Consider the following 19,619-nt stretch of genomic DNA (forward strand, 5'->3'; position numbering starts at 1 on the left):
GTTCTCAGCTCTTCAAACAGCTGACAACACAAATCGTGCCAGATATAAATATTTACATCGTCGAAAGTAAATGTTTCCAAAATTCCAAACTCCAGTGCGTTTGAAAATTGATTTGGATCAGGTATGCTTGCGTGAGTTGGAAATATGAAAAAAAAATCACTGTCAACAACAACAACAAAAATACCAAACCAAAACATATAAGTGCTTTTTAACAACAGGCTATCTCCCCGTCTCATCTTTCCCAAAAAATTTTAGGGAGAAGCTGTCTTGAATTAGTTATTTTTTTTCTTTCACATCAATATTTTCCTCTAAGCTGGGCTGATGGAAAAGTGAAAATTATGTGTCCGTTATTTGCGTTAGCTCGCCATCTTTCCCAACCCATGTCCAACAGACTCTACCTAAAAATGCTTCGATCGCTTCCCATCACTCAGAAAAAAGATCCACTTCCTTAGCACAGCCTCTAGATTTGGCCCCATCTTCCTTTCCCATCCTTATGTCCCGCCTCCTCCTCTCTGGTCTCTGTGCTTCAGTCTTGCTGGTCATCTTTCAGCTGATTTCTGGAACTCAGGTACCAACCCTCACTCTGCATTTTTACTGCTTCTCCCTTTGTCTAGAATACAATTATTCCCTCCATCACCCTCTCCAGGAAGGAAAGAATGATCGAAAAGTCAAAACTGCAACTTGCCCTTTCTGAATACTGGTCAGTGAGCCTGTCCATGCTCATGACTTGAAGGAGAGAGGTGTACGTAGAACCCATGTCAGGTTCCCTTTAGAGTGTATAAAAATCAAACTTCAAATGGAATGATAATTTGGATAGGTTAATTTCTATGGAATCAGAGCAATAAACTTCATGACCTACATAGGACTTTTCTAGAAAAATGTTTCTCAAGTCATATTTAAAACAGCACACAAACACTACATAGAGAAATAGTCTCAATCACGTGCAATGCCTTTTAAAACCTGCTTTGCGACCTGAGTCAAAGTCACTAACATCTCCGAGATAAGTCATTAGACTTTGGGTCTGTTTGGTTGGTTTTCCGGTGACAGTTGTATCAAAGGAAAAAATACATCCCAATATATCAGGAGGGGAAAAACTTTCTTACAAACTCCATGGTAGGTAAGGCAAACAGACTGCATGAGTAGAGAGCAGAGCCCAAGGAACGCAAACCCTGGAGAATCGGCTGCCAGCAGTAACAAAAGCTGTCCGTAATTTTAATCCCAATTTCTTGGACACAAATGATTTTCCATTCCTTTTGAGTTCACAATAACTAAATCACCTTCAAACACAATTTTCTGTGTGTGTGTATTTCCCACCTTCAACAAACTACTCAACAGTAAAAGGCAGCCAAAAAGAAATTAACCCACAAGAGAAATGCTAGAGCCCAGCGACGAGAAGACCCCATGGGCCTTGTGTCTTTCCACAAATTAAGGAGGAGCGCATCATGGAGGGAGGTGAGAGAAGGAGGGACGCTGGTGGGAGAATCACAAAGCATAGCTCAGCATTTCTGGGCAGGAGCTAGGATTCTTAGCCACCCAAGATGCCCCTAGAAAGATTAATTATTGATTTTCTTATAAATCATCTAAGGTGATTTTTGTTTGTTTTCCCTTCCAAGATGATAAATGTCTGATTTTACTTTTGTTAAAACAATTTTTTCCACACTTTGTTGAGGTTAAAAGAAGCCCCAGTAAAGAGGTTTCTGAGAAGAGGGATTTTCCCAGCATGATAATGTTTGGGAAGCAACATTGCTCTCTGACCTTCATGGCGTACCAAAGGATAGGGCCTCAGGCAACCTCCAGGGGGTACGAAATAATTAGAAGCACGAGGGTTTGACTAGCTAGGGAGAGAAAGCACAATTTAGACATAATTACGTTGGTTGGCAGTAGGCCTGAGGTCTGTGATTTTACTCCTAGATGGAAAGACAAACTCATCACAGAGATGGAGACCGGAAGACTAGCTTTCAGAATCAGCATCTGCCGGTGTCCTCAGCTTCACAAGGGAAGCAACATGGTTGCTTACCTTCCTGCCCCCAGTGTTGATGCGAAGGGGCGTCAGAAAGGGGTCGAAGATCATGTGACTGGTCTCTATGTTGACTGGCGACTGCCGTTTCCCCACAGAGCAAAGATTCCAAGCTGAGTTCACCAATCCCCAGAAAGAAGGAACTAGAAACAAAAAGAAATTGCAGAATTAGTCTGGGTGGAAGGTTCAAGAAACAATGCAAAAAGAGCCTTGGCACCAAAGTGGTGACATCGGAGAGAGCCACCCAGTTTCCCAGTCATAGAGACCCTTGGGTATTACTAGGGTATTTTCCTGGCCTGGATCTTGGTCAATTCCTCTTTTACCTTTGGATTTTCTTGTTTTAGACCCACTCATCTTGGGGCCTCTTTGATGAGTACAGTTAGCAATAATGCCTTAATGGGAAGATGAAATAGTCCACCCACATCATCTTTTGAAGTACACCAAATATTGAGTAATTCCTGAGCTGATGCTCTGATTTTCTGAGTGGTAGGAACGATATGGGAACCACCCTTGTTCTATATAGAAGGTATTTAAAGCTTTTCAAAGAAAGTAGCATTCGACATATACAAGGTGTTATTCTGTGGGTTGTCAAAACCAAACTGAGGGATTGAATGACTTTTATGACCCCCAATCAATGCCAGACAGGAGCTTGGCAAAATGACTTTGTCTTTGTTTGATCCAGCACTGTGTCACTAACCTAATGTACCAGCAGCTCAAGAATGTGTTCATTTGATAGGCAGGAAAAAAATGACATGGTGTACTGGGCGCAAATATCCGAAGGGGAATCGTCTACTCATCTTCTGTGTCACATTAAAATATCTATGAAAATAAATTTCTATGGCAATTTCCAGTTATCTTCTGTTTAAGAAAGTTAGCAGCGCAGGGGGAGCCAATTACTAATTTTATGTCAGTGAAGATCACAGACCATATCTTCAGGCCTTTCCTGCCTGACCCCCACCACCCCCTCAGTATTTCCACCGAGGCTCCGGATCCATGTGTCCAAAACGTGGCCATGAGCTTACATGGTCATCATTCACTCATCCATCCACAGTGTCCATGAACAATACAGTGAGCTTCTGTTGCATGTCCAGCCCTAGGCTGGGCTGAATTTTGAGTAAGGCACATACATATAAGAATGATTAGCACACTGCAGGGGTGGAGGGCAAGAGTGGAAGGTTGCAGAAAGAGCGGAGTGGGTTATGAATCCCTAGGTGAGGGGCACCGAACCCTGACACAGTGGAAGTGGAGTTAGAGATTGATCCCTAGAGAAGATGAACCTAACAATCAAGTCACGACCCTCCCAAATGCACCTGTCATCTCAGGAACTCAAATTTAAGTCAGCCTTTACTTTAAGTAGCCATCATTCCTGGGGCGCCTGGGTGGCACAGCTGTTAAGCGTCTGCCTTCAGCTCAGGGCGTGATCCCAGCGTTATGGGATCGAGCCCCACATCAGGCTCCTCCGCTATGAGCCTGCTTCTTCCTCTCCCACTCCCCCTGCTTGTGTTCCCTCTCTCGCTGGCTATCTCTATCTCTGTCAAATAAATAAATAAAATCTTTAAAAAAAAAAAAAAGTAGCCATCATTCCTTCTCATGTCACGGATGGAGAAAACTGAGGCAAGAGAGGAGTAATGCAAACACCTGCCAAAGGTACTCTATAAAACACCCATAATTCAGGAGAAGAATCGGGTTGGATGGTATGTCTAGTACCATTGAAATCCAAAATTCTACCAACCTTTTATTTGTTAGAGGCTGTTGTTGGGCAAAAACAAGTTCCGCAGATTCTTGGAAGAATGTTTCAACACCAAAATAAGGGGGGCTCCCTTGTGAAATATGGCAAATACTTAATTTGGCTTAAACCATGGCAATAAGTCCATTGGGTGGTTCCACTCCTTTTAGTTTCAAGAGTTTGAATTGGTTTTCCAGCTCTGATTTTCAAATGGCAGCCATGGGTAGAGTAATAAAGGGAGAAAGGAGAAAGAGAAGCGGGGGGTGGGGGGTAGAAAGAAGAGAGGAACCTGTACATGTGTCCCTTGGCCCTTTCATTTCCCATCAGTTATTTAAGTTATGTTATTCTTGCAAGTCACTGAACATCTTTAGAAGGTAGCATGCCCCCGCCAAATGATAATATTTAGGGAAGCTCTTGAATTAAACATGTATTTTTAAAAATATAAACTTCTGTCTCCTCTAAACTGCTATTTTTGAATCACTGACAATCCTATGCTTATTCCTCAATCATTTCCAGTTTGTTATGCAAATAAAGCCCCCATCCGTGCCTGCTCCTACCCATCTTTGTCCATGAAGCACATAAACACGGCAGATGTGAGGATGCCGGGGGTACAGCCATGGCACTGCCCCAGATTCGCTGTGGGGCTTTAGACAGACCATTTATCTTTTGGGCTTTGGTTTGGTCTCTATAGCCTGTGTGGTAGGCTGAATAATGGTCCACCTTCAAAGACGTTCACATCCTATGATGTTACCTTCCATAGTAAATGGTCCTGTGCAGAAATAATGAAGTTAAGGATACTGAGATGAGAGGATTATCCTTGATTGTCTAAGTGGGCCCAATGTAATCCCAACGGTCTTTTTTAAGAGAGAGGTGTAGGAGGATCAGACATCAAGAAGAGATCTCGGGGTAGAAAGAGAGGGCAGAAGATTTTGGTGTTGAAGATGGAGGAAGGGGATATAAGCCAACGTGACCTCTAGAAGCTGGAATGGGTGCAGCGACGGATTCTCCCCCTTTGAGCCTCCAGAAGGAATACTGGCATGCTGACCCTGATTTTTAACCCCTCAAGGTTCATTTTGGGCTTCTCACACCCAGAACTCTAAGATCATAAATTTGTGGTGTGTTAAGTCACTCAGTTGTAGTTACTTGTTACAGCCACAACAGGAAACTCATACAGCCCCCTCCGATCTTTACAACTCTGTGAGACCGTCCCTCTTTGCCAGCCGGGCCATCTATGATGTCTAGGGGGTTCCCCTGGAAGGCAGCTGCATAACAAGTGTAGTCAGAACTAAGTTGCGAGTTGCATTTCATCTATTCCCATGAAAATCATCACCAAAAATAATTCCGACCCTATAAATGGGTTGCAAGACCGCTAATTGATGGCAACACGGGGAGGCAGATGCTGTGGCGTCTTACTAATAAACTTCACACCCCAAAAGCACCCCCACAAAAACGCAAACAACAAAGACTTTATGCAAACATCTGCCTTTGCTTTTATTGGGCACACCATTCTTTATGACAAACCGTTCCAGGGTTTTATATTCCCACTTCACTATCGAGGCCTCTGTGTCTGGTTCCAACCACCTGCTCACACAATGGAGGAACAGCTGAGAGCCACTCGCCCCTGTTCAGCAGCTCCACTCCTGCAGGGGCATCTAAGTTTGCTCACTACCAGACTGCTCATTTTCAAATCAGCCGTGAATTCATCATCATTCAGAAATAGAAGCCACCTTACAGGTCATCAGGCCTAAACACATACATGAAATTAAGGCTTTACTGGCAGAGGGTAAAGTCCTTCCTTCCCAGCAGGCTCCACAGGAGGACAGATGACCGTAGCCAAGGGGTTTCAGGGTTAAGTGTTGCCTTGGCCATCGTGAGACTCTGCTCCCATTTCTCTTTCAGCAAATCGAAAGTAACACCAGTGCCTATTTTCCAGTTAAAATAAATTTCAAATGCAAAGGTTCAAACCAACCTGCTTTGAACGTCAACCATTGCAAACAAAATTAGGATTTTTTAAAAAGCCATAATGATGGCTGTTTTAGATACAAAGGCTTTAATCCGGGCAAGAGAGGATGTGCTTGGGTTTCCTCTGCAGGGCCCTCCAGGAGATCTAATGGGAGGGACTGCTCATGACGAGCAGCTCCACGGGTTGGTGTCCTGGGGCCAGCCAAGCTGGGGGAAGGTTCTAGTCCAGACGAAAAAGCCAGTGCTTTTCGAATCCGTGTTAAGTGTCGGGACGATAACGAAGGTGTCAAAACTAGTCTAGGGAACTTAGGGGCCAAAAGGGCCAGACTCAGGTGTCTGCAAATGTGGTGTGACCTAGGTTCCAGGGAAATGCATTAGGAGGAAGCCTCTTGAAACAGGAGGGCATGGAACTCCATGCAGATTTCACCTGCACAGCAAGGCTGGACATGGGAACGAAGGTTTCAAGATTTAGAGTAAGAAACTTTCCCTCCGGATTTGTGCAGAACATTATCCCCAGGATTCTGACACGTACCTAGTCTCCACGTTCTTGACCCTTCAGGTTGATAACACCCCATGTCACCCCTGGGAGCAGAGATGGCATCGCAGGATGCTACAGCATTGCTTCCCCTTCCACATTTAGAGAATCGCTGTTGAATTATTTTTCTCTTCGTTCCCATGACTGTCCTGATAAGTCAAATTTTTAAAGCGCACTGTCATTTTTTAAAAGCATCAGTTATTACGGCTTATTGGCTAATGCTGTGTCTTTCTCTAGCTCGACGGGTGCAATGTATTGTTAAGAAAACCTCCGCAAATGTAAATAAAGTCAAACCGAGTGAGAGTCACTCTAACCGATTAATGGACAACTGGCCTGAAATTGTTTGAATGGCATCATCCCGGGCATCCTTTTCCCACAACCTCTAATTTACATATAAACTAGAACACACAACAGACCTGGATGTTTTTGCAAATTAATTTTCGCAGAGCCCAAACAATCGCTCTAAACGGCTGCATCGCAGCTATGTGCTGTTTTGCCAAAACATCTCCCTCATGGCAATGCTGTATTGTTACCATCAACTACAAATCCCAAACAGTCTCTTGGCTCTGGGTCCAGTGAGCTATGAAAGACGCCCAGTGACTGGGATTTCAGCTGCTTAAAATATGAGCCTTGGAAAACCCAAAGCAAAACCTATCAGCCGCTTGTTCAAAACCAGTGAACCAAAAAAAGCCCCAGTTTAGTTTATTAACACATCATGGTAACCCCCATACAAAAACGGAAAAGTTCTCACCAAAACAAGAAACAGATCAGGACGGCAAGGAACCAGAGGACTCAGGTCTGATTATTGAGAGTTAAAATTTGGCGTGGGACTTTTTTTTTTTTTTTTTTATCCTAGAGCTGATGCCTCAGAGTCCATCTGAGCTCTCAGGCATCCTCTCTGTTCACGTGTCCTGAATTTTCATTTCTTGTCTCAGCAGAATTTGCAGAGACCATGCTGTTGTGGGCAGGGAGTTCGGCACTGGGAATTAATTCACGCAGCTTACATGAATTTGCTAAGTCCTATGGGAGCAAGACAAACTCACTTAAAAAGTGTTTACTGACAGCCTATGACATGCCAGGCAGCATGGATTCATGCAGCAAATATTTGCAGAGGACCTATTATGTGCCAGGCCCTGCTATCAGTTCCGGGTAGTTCAGCAGTCAATGAAAACAGTTCCTGCTCTCAGGGATCTTGCAGTCTAGCAGGGAATATGGGAGATATTGTTTATCTCCACACTTGCATATGTTTATCCGTGTAGTTAGCACTTCCGGTCAGCACACTGTAGAGACAATCAAGATGGCCAATGTACTGGAGCACCTGGGTGGCTCAGTTGGTTAAGTGTCTGCCTTTGGCTGGGGTCATGATCCCAGGGTCCTGGGATCAAGCTCCATGTCGTCGTTGGGCTGCTTGTCCCCCTCCTCTGCCCCTCCCCCAACTTGTGCTATCTCTCGTTCACTCTCTCTCTCTCTAAAATAAATAAATAAATAAAAATCTAAAAAAAAAAAGATGGCAATGGATTATAGAATAAAACATGGATGGGGAGATAGCCTAGAATGGTCAGGGATACTTTCTCTGGGAGTGACATCTAATAGCCGTGGAAGAATTGAGAGGAGTCGTGCCTAAAGAGTGCCAGGGAAAAGTGTGTCCAAGGCAGAGGAGTGGAGCTGGTCTTGGCAGAGAAGAGCCGGATGTGTTGAAGGAACCAAGAGGAAGCCAGTTAACTTGAACCTGACGGACCAGATGAGAGAAAAAGTGAGAGGAGATGAGGTTGGCTGGGTAGACAAGGGACCGATGTTTCAGGGCTCTGCTGACCACAGCGAGGAGTCTGTACTTTACTCTAATGTATTAGAAAGCCACGGAGAGTTTTAGGCACGGGAGTACCATGAATTGATTGATGAATTAAAAGCATGTATCTGCCTTGGCTGGAATACAGCCAAGAGTGAGCTTGATTATCCTTAGAGTAGTTTGAGTGGGAAAAGAATAGGTTCCCAAGCAACAGTTGGGTTTTTACGTGAATTTAATCCTATTGCTTTGGATTTGTTTAAATTCTATCTCAAAGGCAGAACTAATTGAATGTTCTAAAAACTATTCTCTTCAGCATATGTGCCAATAAAATAGCATTTTTCCTAGGATCCAATGAGTGCTTTACAAGTCGCCATTCAAAGCAAGGAATACTTTCATGAAGAGACTCCACTAAGGCAATCTTTTCTTGCTTTCAAGCAATAAACTAAGTCCCCAACTTTTTGGCCAAAGGAAAGCAAATGAAAGATGGGAAAATGAATGCCGGCATAAAACGTACCTTTGGTGAATTCAATCCTACAAATAAAGCCTTCCACTTCAATATAGCAATCTCTACTTTAGGGTTATAAAGCACATGAATACATTTTAAATAAGAACTCATATCTTTCCCTTGCTCTTTTCCTCACCAATGCTGATTTACTGTCCCTTTCCCTATTCTCAACTGTAATAAATTTCCACTTTGAGCCATTATTAATAAGCATGTTTAAAATACCCACTGCTGCAGGCTTTTGGCCCCTTTCCGATTTCAGATTTATTTCATAGGAGGAATCGCGTTTGAATAACTCTTTTGCTTCTGGATTCTTCTTCAATTGCTCATCCTCTGATTCATATTTCATAAAGGGCATCTAACGAGGGCTTCGCATTCTCTCACTTGGGGACCTCTCAGGGGTTGCAAAGTAACCTACTTAACACATAATCATTAAGTTGTGCATTCATCTGCAAATTAATGAAACATCTCCACTGAGTCAGATTTAAAAAAAAGTGCCCCCACTCTTAAGGACACTCCATATGGTGGGAAGACAGGCACGCTAACAAATAGTTATAATAAAACATGGTCAGTGTTACAATTAAGGTGTGTGCAGGTTATAGCTTAAATGCAGAGAAGGGAGTAAACTGACACTTTCCTCAGGTGCTAGGATAAGCCTTTCTACTAGAGGGGATATTGGGGTTCAGCCTGCAAGTATGACTAGAGGCTGCAAGCCACAAAAGTCTTAGAACTAGTTAAAAAGCCGAAGGTTCTTCCTCACCCAGAGAAACTTGCCATTCCTAGCACCCAAGATGCACTATTACTAGAATCTGAGTAGCTATTATGCAGAGAGAGAATTTAAGCCTCTGGGTCTTCTAATTTCTCCGATTTGGGGGGAAAGATCATGAGCTACGATATCCTCACCATGGAACCTTGAGTAGGTGGCTAAACTTCTGTAGTCTTAGTTCCTCCATTTGTAAAATGGCGATGATAGTTCCTTCACAGAGGTGCTGGGAAGATTCAGTGGGCACATGTTTATCAAAGGTCTAGCATTATGTGGTTTTTATAATAAGTATTCCATGAGGGTTGGAGAGGGGTTCAGTGAGGGGATCCTGGAGGACAATGTGGCCACTGACACTGGTTCCACAAATACAACATTCCAGAAAAGGAAAAGGTGAGGGATCCAGGCAGGAGGGGGAGGAGAGGCAGCTTTCCGATGCCCACACAGCCCAACCTGGATTCAGAGCGGGGAGCTGTCTAGATCATAGGATTGACCACTTCATTTCACACCCTGAATGTGCCATGTGCAATTATCTCTCGAATCCATAACTCTCAATGTCTGGATGAATGGGGGGAGTGAGAAGTGATATGAATCATCATGGCCAGTGTTTTTAACTCCAATGACTACCATTTTTATTTAGCTTTTGGAGGGTGTTGGATTAATTGTAAAGCACCTTCATACCACCTGTTCGTGGTTGGTTCCAATGTGGGAACTGGCTTGCATTTCTGAAAACATATCACCTGAGGGTGAAGAGAAAGGAAGGAAGAGGGGGTTTGCATTTGCTGAACATGCACCATAATCTCTGTGCCATGAACCTGATCATATCTCATCTTGCTAATCCTCTCTACAACTCTGTGAGATACTATTATCATTATTTTATAGATGAAAAAAGTAAGACTTAGAGAGGTTATGTGACTTTCCAAGGTCACCTGGCTAGTGACTAGAATTTGAGATTAGTTCCTTTCTTCAGAGCAAACAAACAACCAGACAAAATTATGCATGTGTGGGAGCATGTGAAGTGATACACAAGTGTGTAGATCAAGGGGTAATTATCTCCCTCTTCTTCCTTCCAGGGACACCTTGAGGAAATCCGTGTGAACGCTTTGTCAGGCATCTTTCACAAAGCTCACATACACACACCCAAATACATATCCATATCTTTAGAGAGGTTCTATTTGTAAAACTACCTATCTATCTGTCTATCTATCTGTCTGTCTATCTATCTATCTACCTATCTATCTATCTGTCTAGTGCCCATATTAGCAGGGGCAGGAGTGGGTGGGGAGGGGGGCAGAGGGAGAGGGAGAGACACAATCTCAAGCAGGCTCCATGCTCAGCGCAGAGGCTGACTCGGTGCTCCATCTCACAACCCTGAGATCGTGACCTGAGCCGAAATCAAGAACCCGACGCTCAACCATCTGAGCCACCCAGGCGCTCCTGTAAAATGACTTTTTGTTTCAAGTAACAATATGCCGTGAACGTCCTCCCTGTCGGTGTTCACTGGAGCTTCTCATTCATGTGTTAGGCGACAGAGCTTCCATAGTTTAGATGTACTTTGCTTTTTGCAACCATTCCCTAGACGAAAGACAGTTGGGTGATTTCCATCTTATTTTACCACATTTTTCATATACTTTTGGCCCTAATGCTTTCATTTCGGCAGGAAAGATCCCTAAAGGTGGTACTGTCCAGTCAAGATATGCACATGTTTTAATAGATGCTGCCAGGTTCCTTGAAAAGATCCTGGCAATGTCTATAAATATTTATGCTTCTATCAGCTACGTGTGTGTCCCTTTCCCCCATAATCTCCATAGCCCTGGATGTTATTTATTTATTTGTTTGTTTATTTATGGAGCTCTAACAGGGAAAATGCGATCTCATTGATTTAATTTGCATTTGCTAACTGCTGCTAAGGTTGAGCGTCCTCTCACATGCTCATGAGCTATTTGCATTTCTCTTCTGATCATATTCTTCATGCATTTTTTCTCTGGGTTATTCATATTTTTCAGATAAATTTTTGTTGTAATTTGAACTGTAGAAATATTTACTCTTTTTTTTTTTAAAGATTTTATTTATTTACCCGACAGAGATAGAGACAGCCAGTGAGAGAGGGAACACAAGCAGGGGGAGCGGGAGAGGAAAAAGCAGGTTCACAGCAGAGGAGCCTGATGTGGGGCTTGATCCCATAATGCCGGGATCACTCCCTGAGCCGAAGGCAGACGCTCAACCGCTGTGCCACCCAGGCGCCCCAATTCTTACCAGGTCTTATAGGTATCTGAGGCACAAAGACATTAAATAAGTTGCCCAAGATTTAAACAAACAAACAAACCAACTTGCCAGTGGTGAAGTCAGGATTCCAGACTCAGGTTGTCTGGCCTGCAGCCTCGATCTTAACCCCTGTGTTACCCTTCCTTCCTATCCTGGTGCACTGACTTGAGCCAAGCACATTTTTTTCTTGAGCTTCAGTCTCCTTATTTATAAAATCAGGATCATAAGAAGATACACTTCACTAAATACTTGTGTCCATCTAAATGGTAATGAAAATGAAAATGAAAAAAAAAAAAAAGGAAAACCCATCAAGGCCAGTCCACTTATGCACCGAGTCATGGACTATGCCACTGGTGCTAGACTGGAAAGAGGCTAGCTTTACATCAGATCATTCCTAATTGTGGTTGTCAGGGATAGCTATTATTTGTCTCATGTTATAGATGAGGAATCGAAGCGCTGAGAATTGAGTAATTTAACCAAGGACATTGAGCTGGTGGTGACTTGAACCCAGGTCTGACTCCCACATCCCATATCCAGCACAGAGCTCAGTGGAACTAAGCTGCCAACATTACTTTCTCCTCAATATTTTGCTTTCTCAGAATTCATCTGCAGGTGAGTCAGGAAGACATGTTCTTGAGAACCCACAGGAAAGCATAAAACACAGTCTGGTTTATGTAGGCATTAAACCCCGTGTGTCTGTCTTAGGTTTAAGATTTAAGCCTAACAATGGTGTTAAGCATTATCCGATTGTATTTCGGTGGAAATTTTTCTTGCCCCATGTAATTACTGGTGCTTCAGATCAAATCTGAAATTAGTCTGCTGAAGCTGGTAATTGAAACCACAAAGAGAAGAATGTCTCAATGCATGTCAATAAACCAGCCCATTAATTATTTCCATCTATTCAACTTTGAAGAAAATGACCAGTCTGATGTCTCTGAATAACCACACGACCTACTTGAAATTGATATAAAAGCTGCATCATCTTGGCTTCAAGAAGTACATATCAGTAATGCCGAAACCAGCTGGGGCATGAGAATCGAACACCAGGTAAAAAGCATTTTGCCAGTGAAAGTAGCTGATCTTTTTCAGCCTTTGGAAATTCGGAAAAAGTTCACTAATACGGTATCAGGTAACAATTTTCTATAGATTCAAACATCTGGTGAAACCCTCTTAAAATCCTGCAAAACATCTGGGTATCTTGGAATATACTGTCCTTGATCTAGCTGAATGTGTAAACAACTTCCTTTCCCTCTCCCTCCCTCCATATAGGTGCACAAAATCATCCCCTTGTATACAAGTGTCAAAAGGGGGAAAGCTCCACTATCCAGATGTGTGGAGATCAGCCTCTCCTCGTCTCAGCTCATCCCAGCTGTGGTATCTCAGCCTTTTGCAACATCTCACTGGGTTCGCATCTCTGTTATCGCACAGAAACTCCCAACTGTTCTGGTCTGCCTTGAGTTTGGCATGTATTTAGGGCATTTTCTTTATCATCTGCACAAATAACAGGTCTTTGTTATCTTCATGATACATCAGGAGAAATCATCATCATGCCGTCAGTGTGTCCGAAGTTTGGGGCCCAGACACAACGGAATCAGCCAATGAACAGGGAACAAAGACACACAAATGGTCTGTTGGTCTTCTCCTGATTTTGTGCTAGGATGGACTGTCCAGTATGTTTGTAGTGTATTTTCTATTGAGACATCAGATTTAGCTTCTCTGATAGAGTTACTTGACTAACACATTTAACTTCTCTTCTGAACTTTTCTATTTGACTTTTGCATCAACATGCTTCCTATTAGCAGGCAAGAAACCATGCAGGCATCTCCCTAACTGCAGATCTCTGTCAGAATCTTAGGAACAATCAAATCTGGGTGAGTTCTTGGCTTTGAAATGCCCTCTCTCCAACCTTGGTACGTCCAGCCTAATCCAGGTTCCCACTACCATGCACCTTAGTCTCTGCAATAATTCCTTAAATAAATTCCCCAGCGCCAGGGTCTGTTCCATCTCACAAATGCCATGACAGCTGAGCACACAAGGAAGAACCAGGTCTGGAAATGGTGCCAGATCTGTGGTCCACAACAGAATTTAGTGCACAGCAAGGGTCAGGGTTAGGTTATTCTAGACTTGTGTTTCCTTGTGGCCCTAGAGCTCTGATTTGATCCCACCATTATATCTTCAATGCTTGGCACATAACTATTTATGAAATGGGTAGATACACAAATGGATGGATGGAAGAGAGAGAGCAGGGCCTTGCTGTCTGCTTTGCATTCCATTTTCCAGCTAGTGCTTGCCATAGTACAGTCCTTTAATACAATTTGTGGAATGAATGGATGCACATCCTTCTGTTTCATTTCTATGCCCTCAACAACACAGTGTGCTCATTCCTACCTCTGTGCTTCTTTCCCTCCAACTTCACTAAGATATGACTGAAAAATAAAAATTGCATATACTTAGGATTAGGATGTGATTTTTCTCAGGTGTATAATGTGATGATTTAATGTACATATGCATTATAAAATGGTTACTACAACCGAGTTAATTAACACATCCACATAGTTTGTGTGTGTGTGTGTGTGTTGAAAACACTTAAGATCTACTTTCTTAGCAAATCTCAGGTATATAATACAGTATTATGAATAATCCCCGTGCCGTACATTAGATGCCTGGAATGTATTCATCTCATAACTGAAAGTATGTACCCTGTGACTTATTTGGCCCCACTCCCCAGCCCCTAACAACTACTTGTCTACTCTCTAGTTCTAAGAGTGAGAATTTTTAGATCCCACATTTTTATTCTTCTTTTCTCTCTTGAACTTCCGGTAGTAAAATCCTACACATTGTACAATTCCTTTTTTTTTTTTTTTAAAGATTTTATTTATTTATTTGACAGACCCAGCCAGCGAGAGAGGGAACACAAGCAGGGGGAGTGGGAGAGGAAGAAGCAGGCTCATAGCGGAGGAGCCTGATGTGGGGCTCGATCCTGGAACGCCGGGATCACGTCCTGAGCTGAAGGCAGGCGCTTAACCGCTGTGCCACCCAGGCACCCCACATTCTACAATTCCTAATTTAAATCCCAATCCCTCCATTAAGTCATTCTCTACTGTTCAAGGTCATCATTCTGGATTTTTGGGAAGCCAGTTCAATGACAGACCATTTCGTACTTAACTATGCATGGCTATATTGTTCACTGTTTTGCAAATGCATTATTATCATTTCCTAAGTAGAAGCAAGCACTTCAAGATCAGGAACTCAAACATAGCACAGCACTTGATTACTGGGCCCAGGCTCATAAAAGATGATTCATGAAGTGATTGACCAAGATTAAATCTCTCTAAGGGGCTTTTATAGAAAAGGATTTGTATTTGAAAAGACACCAGCAGGGAAATAGATTTAGTGGTATTTTGACACTCCTTGCCACCCAGGGCCCAAACATATGCCCAGCCCTAGGAAGCTCCTTGCAGTTCCACCAACACACCCTGCCTGCAGTGGCTCCATGCCTAGAATGCCCTTCACAATGGCGCAGGCAGAGAGCACGTTCTCTGCTTTCAAGATGCAGGTGTCTTTCCCCATCTGCTCCTCTCTCCACTATCTACTCTTCCTGCTAGAGTCACGTGCCCCACCCCGGGCAACCTGGGCACTCCTATCTTCCAATACTCACATCTTGTAATTTTGTACATGCCTGTCTCCCCAGTTACAATGGACATTTTTTTGAAAACAGTGTGTCTCTAAATCACCATCACTAAGCACAGTGCCTGGGAAACAGTACATTCATAGGCAATGTTGTTTGAATAAAAAAAGGATAAAAAATAGTCAAGATCTGATATATACTAGTGAAAGAGAAGGCAAAGGGTGAGGAGTGGGGTGATCCATCATTTTACTGAGCATCCACTGCATGACAGGCTGAGTATTAGGCATTTACTCAGGATGTGTATTTCATGTCTGATTACTTTACCCAGATGAAGTGGGAGAAAAGGCCTGATCTCGGAGACCTGGTCTTATTTACCCAGGTAGTGAAATATAGAATACCAGACACAGTGGGGATTTGATATTATTCTTATCAAGGCAAAAATCCAAAGTTGGCTTGCCATGGAATAAAGAAAAAAGAATGATTCAAGATGCAAAACCAAAGGAAGAAAGTAGATGAGTGATGAGATTTGCAGTGGGCAGTAGGAAGGAGAATAAAAGAATTTCATGAGTCAGCCAATAAGGAGACAGAGGAGCATTTTATCCATTTGTATGTCCATGAGTATGGTATGTTCTGAGCTTTCGAAAGTGTAGCCCTGGGGCAGCCATTTGATCCATCCTTGTACTGATCATGAAAGGTGGACTGAAGCCTAACATCAAATGATCAGATTACAGTAAGGACTAGAATACGGCCAACATAGGAGACCCTGACACTGGTCAACATGGCTTTAGAACATAAAAACTTTGCTGGTACTTATGTTTCCATTTTGAAGACATTTCTCATTTCCACACGGTACTGTATCAATATTCAGTAATAAGTGAAGGCAGAAGTGCTTTGTAAACTGTTGCACATTCTTAATTTCTTAATTATTCATGTTTGTACTGCAATATGCTTACAAACAACCAGTGTTCTCTTGGCTAGTTGGCTCTCTGAATTCCAGTTTTGCTCTTCTGGCAGGACAACTCGAGTTCATGTACTAAGCGCAAGGAATAGACTTTGTGGTAATGCTTGCTCAAACAGACAGCGTGAATGTTGGCCTTTTGCCTTATGATTGTTTCCCAAGGAAAACGGTGAGCTACTTAACAAACTATACTCCAACTTGCAGCCTCTCTAGGAGACCCACGACAGCGCACCAAAAGAAATTCATGCCAATCTAAGTGAAGCTTTCTTTTAGTGACCGATCCAGTTTCGAAGACTCTCTCGAATCAATGACTTGGCACATTAAAGGCCAACATCACCTTTTTGATACAGCAAAAATCAGAAGTTTCCTCATTATAGTTGGCGGCTCCCTGGTCTTCGCTGAGAAGAATTTGAAGTGCCCCGAGGAAACACCAGTTCATGGTGACAGAGATTAAAAGAGCATTTGAGTTTTAAAGGCCCAGAATGCCTGAGAGAGTAAGCAAGGATGGCTCAGAAATTTAATCAGCAGTGAACACATCCTTGAAAGTTTCCTCTGTAAGCGGCCTCAACCTCAGCTCTGGGTCTGTCATAAGGCTGTGCCCTCCTGCCTTTCTTGCCTTTGTCTGTGCATTGGGAAATCAGAAAAATCAGCAAAGCCCTCACTTTTGCAACACTTTAAAGTTTATAAAGCACGTTCTCAAAGCCTGCAACTCTGCTATTGCCTGTGTAGCGGTACACGGTTTCATCAACAAGCCAAGGTCGCAGGTCAACAAAAACCCTTGTGTGGTCTGGGTCACCAAATATGAGAATGTACACCCTCTTCTCTCAGAAGAAGGCAACCTTTTAAAATGCTCTGTATTCTTCTAGGAAGCATGACACAACACCCGAATCCAGAAGCAATCACTATCAAGGGACACCAATGGAGTGTCAGTGTAGTGACGAAGCATTAATTTGGGGGCATGGCAAGAAACTGTGAGTAGAGGAGGCACTCAGTTAATACTGGTTCCGTGAGGAAATGAGGGGGTAGATAAATGTTCGAAAAGAAGGGGAAACAGGAAGATGGCTGCAGAGTCAAAGGTCTTTATAGGATGCTCTGTGGAGAGTTGACTAATGAATGCAGTGATTGGATAATTAACCTTATTAAGTGCTAACTCCACTTCAGCCCTGTTCCATATATATATATATAAACTCACTGAATCCTCACACCAGTCATATCATGTGAATACAACCATTATCCCCATTTAACAGGTGAGAAGACTGAGGCAGAGGGAGCTTAAGTTTCACAGAGAGAAGGTAGTCAACTTGGGATTCAAAGCCAAGAAGTCTGGCTCCATACCTGCACCCCTTAAAAACCAGGCGAGCACTCACTCTGAGTCTTGATCTTTAAGGACACACAACAATCAAACGGGGAGCTTGTCAAAAGAGCCGAATAGGGACCCTTATGCTAGAGATTCTTATTAAATAAACTTACTGTGGAGTCCAGGCATCTGCATCATTAACAAGGAGCCCTAGGTGCTTCCTAGGCTCGTCGCTCAGAGACCACAAGAATGGGAAAACCCGGCTGATAAAACTAACATACACTGGGAGAAAGTGAGCCTACCAGATTCACAAGGTCAGCACTGTGAACAATGACAGATCTAAGGGCAAAAACGTTATCAACTGAAGGGTCGATAAGAAAGAATAAAATAGACACCCACACTGTGCTTCCTGCCTTGCCATAGGAGAACGGCACGGAAAATGGTTTCCCAGTGGGGGTGGGGTAATACTATTTCACCAGGGCTCACCATAGCCCTAAATTTTAGCCACCATCTTTTGTTCTAACTCCTTATCCTCCAAGCAACCCTTGGATAAATGTTCCCAAGTGTTCTAATCTCAAGAAAGAAAAAAAAAAGTTCTAGATGGTAGACAGAAACAGTTCTGTGGGGGGGGGGTCCTAATTTCCCCATAATAAAAAATATTGTCATAATGGCTTGTTTATTGACCTATGCTATTTTTATAAATACCAATCAGCTCCGACAGCCTGCTCACCTGTGGATATGCCAAGACTCTCCTGTTTCTGCATTTGAGAATCTATGCATCAGACACCAGGCCATGAGGTTTTGACCAATATTTTGCCTCCAACACAGGCACCATCAGCAAGCAGACCACACCTCTTCACGTCTTGCCTCTGTAGCAGCCTCCCCTCCCCTCACCAGAAGGGTCCACGCTCACCATTACTTTAGAAACCATAAACTGCATTTAAAAACCAAGAATGACTTGTGCATAGAGGTGTTCACCAGAACATAACATAATAATGAAGCACTGGAAATAAACTAAACGTGCAGCAATAACAGGGGATGGTTTAGAAAATTGGGTGGGTTCACATAAAGAATATTTGTGCCGTCGTTAACATAAAATTTTAACTATACAGTGAATTTTTATATAGAATATTGTTTCAAATATATACAATGGTGTATACTGGAGGGGAAAAAAATAACCAAAACGTGGCTAGAAGTCATCTCTGGATAGTGGGATTATAGGTGAATCCTAATGTACACACAAGTACGTTTGTACGTTCCAAGCTTTCTACAATGAAGAGGTAGTACTTTCACAATTAAAAAAAAAATTAAAACAAAACAAAAAAACCCAAAGACTGCTTATTTGGGCCAAATTTTAACCTTCCGAAGAATTCTGTTCTGTTAAACTGAGATTAATTTTTCTTATCACATCTGTTTTGAAAGTAGGAATGATAAAAATAATAATAATAAAAAAAAAACCCAAAACACCAAAAATCTGTCTGCTTCCCTGAACCCACTTTCCAAATTTCTGGGCCAACTGGGATGATCTGGGCACACACACGGAGGCATAAAATGCAGGTGATACCTTCCCCTCGTAAGAGGAGAGAGAAACGGCGGTCATACTTAGTCACTGCCAAACAGGAGACATAAAGAACCTCCATCTATTGAGCAAGAATTCTTCCTTTTCATCCTTGCCCTTGGACACGAGAAGTTAATAGGGATTTAGTTAATTGGCTGGTTTTCATCTTAATTGGCTAAGGAATCTATTCCAATTTCAAGGAAAACCAAAGAGGTGGAAACAAATAACAGGAGGGTTCCAATAGTGATTGATGTTTAAGAGAGATTGCATTTTAAGTGTCGGGAGGTCTGAGGTCCTGAGGCTCGGAGCATCAGCTCCCTGGAGGGCTGGGGCTCCATCAAGGAAGAGGTGAGTGTCCCTGCCGGGACACCCCAGGCCTTCCCGTCTCTTTGAAGACAAACTGAAACCGTTTGATTTTGTCATCTGACACTGAATTCAGCTTCAGCAAAGGCAGACTCGCTCTGGGCTGCGACAGAAGTTCCAGCAGAGCTCCGACTCTTGGAGCACGCAGGCACCGGAATCTTCTAGAAGGTGCAAGTTAAATCCATCTAAGCTGAGTTTGCGCTTTCTTTCCTCATACCAATTAGTTCTGCCATTTAACACAGGGATTAGCCATCTCATTTCC

The 19,619-nt window shown here is 42.9% G+C and overlaps 1 protein-coding gene across 5 annotated transcripts in view; it reads right to left on the reverse strand.

Moving 5' to 3' along the window:
* Nucleotides 1–19,619, reverse strand: part of CA10 (carbonic anhydrase 10) — a 480,117-nt gene that overhangs the window by 277,205 nt on the left and 183,293 nt on the right. For all 5 annotated transcript variants that reach the window (XM_044389314.3, XM_026513187.4, XM_048224027.2 and 2 more), the window contains exon 4: nt 2,018–2,160. In XM_044389314.3, coding sequence (XP_044245249.1) covers nt 2,018–2,160 — 143 coding nt within the window. The remainder of the gene's footprint in view (nt 1–2,017; nt 2,161–19,619) is intronic.

Source organism: Ursus arctos, unplaced genomic scaffold (assembly GCF_023065955.2).
Source record: "Ursus arctos isolate Adak ecotype North America unplaced genomic scaffold, UrsArc2.0 scaffold_24, whole genome shotgun sequence".
NCBI lineage: Eukaryota > Metazoa > Chordata > Mammalia > Carnivora > Ursidae > Ursus > Ursus arctos.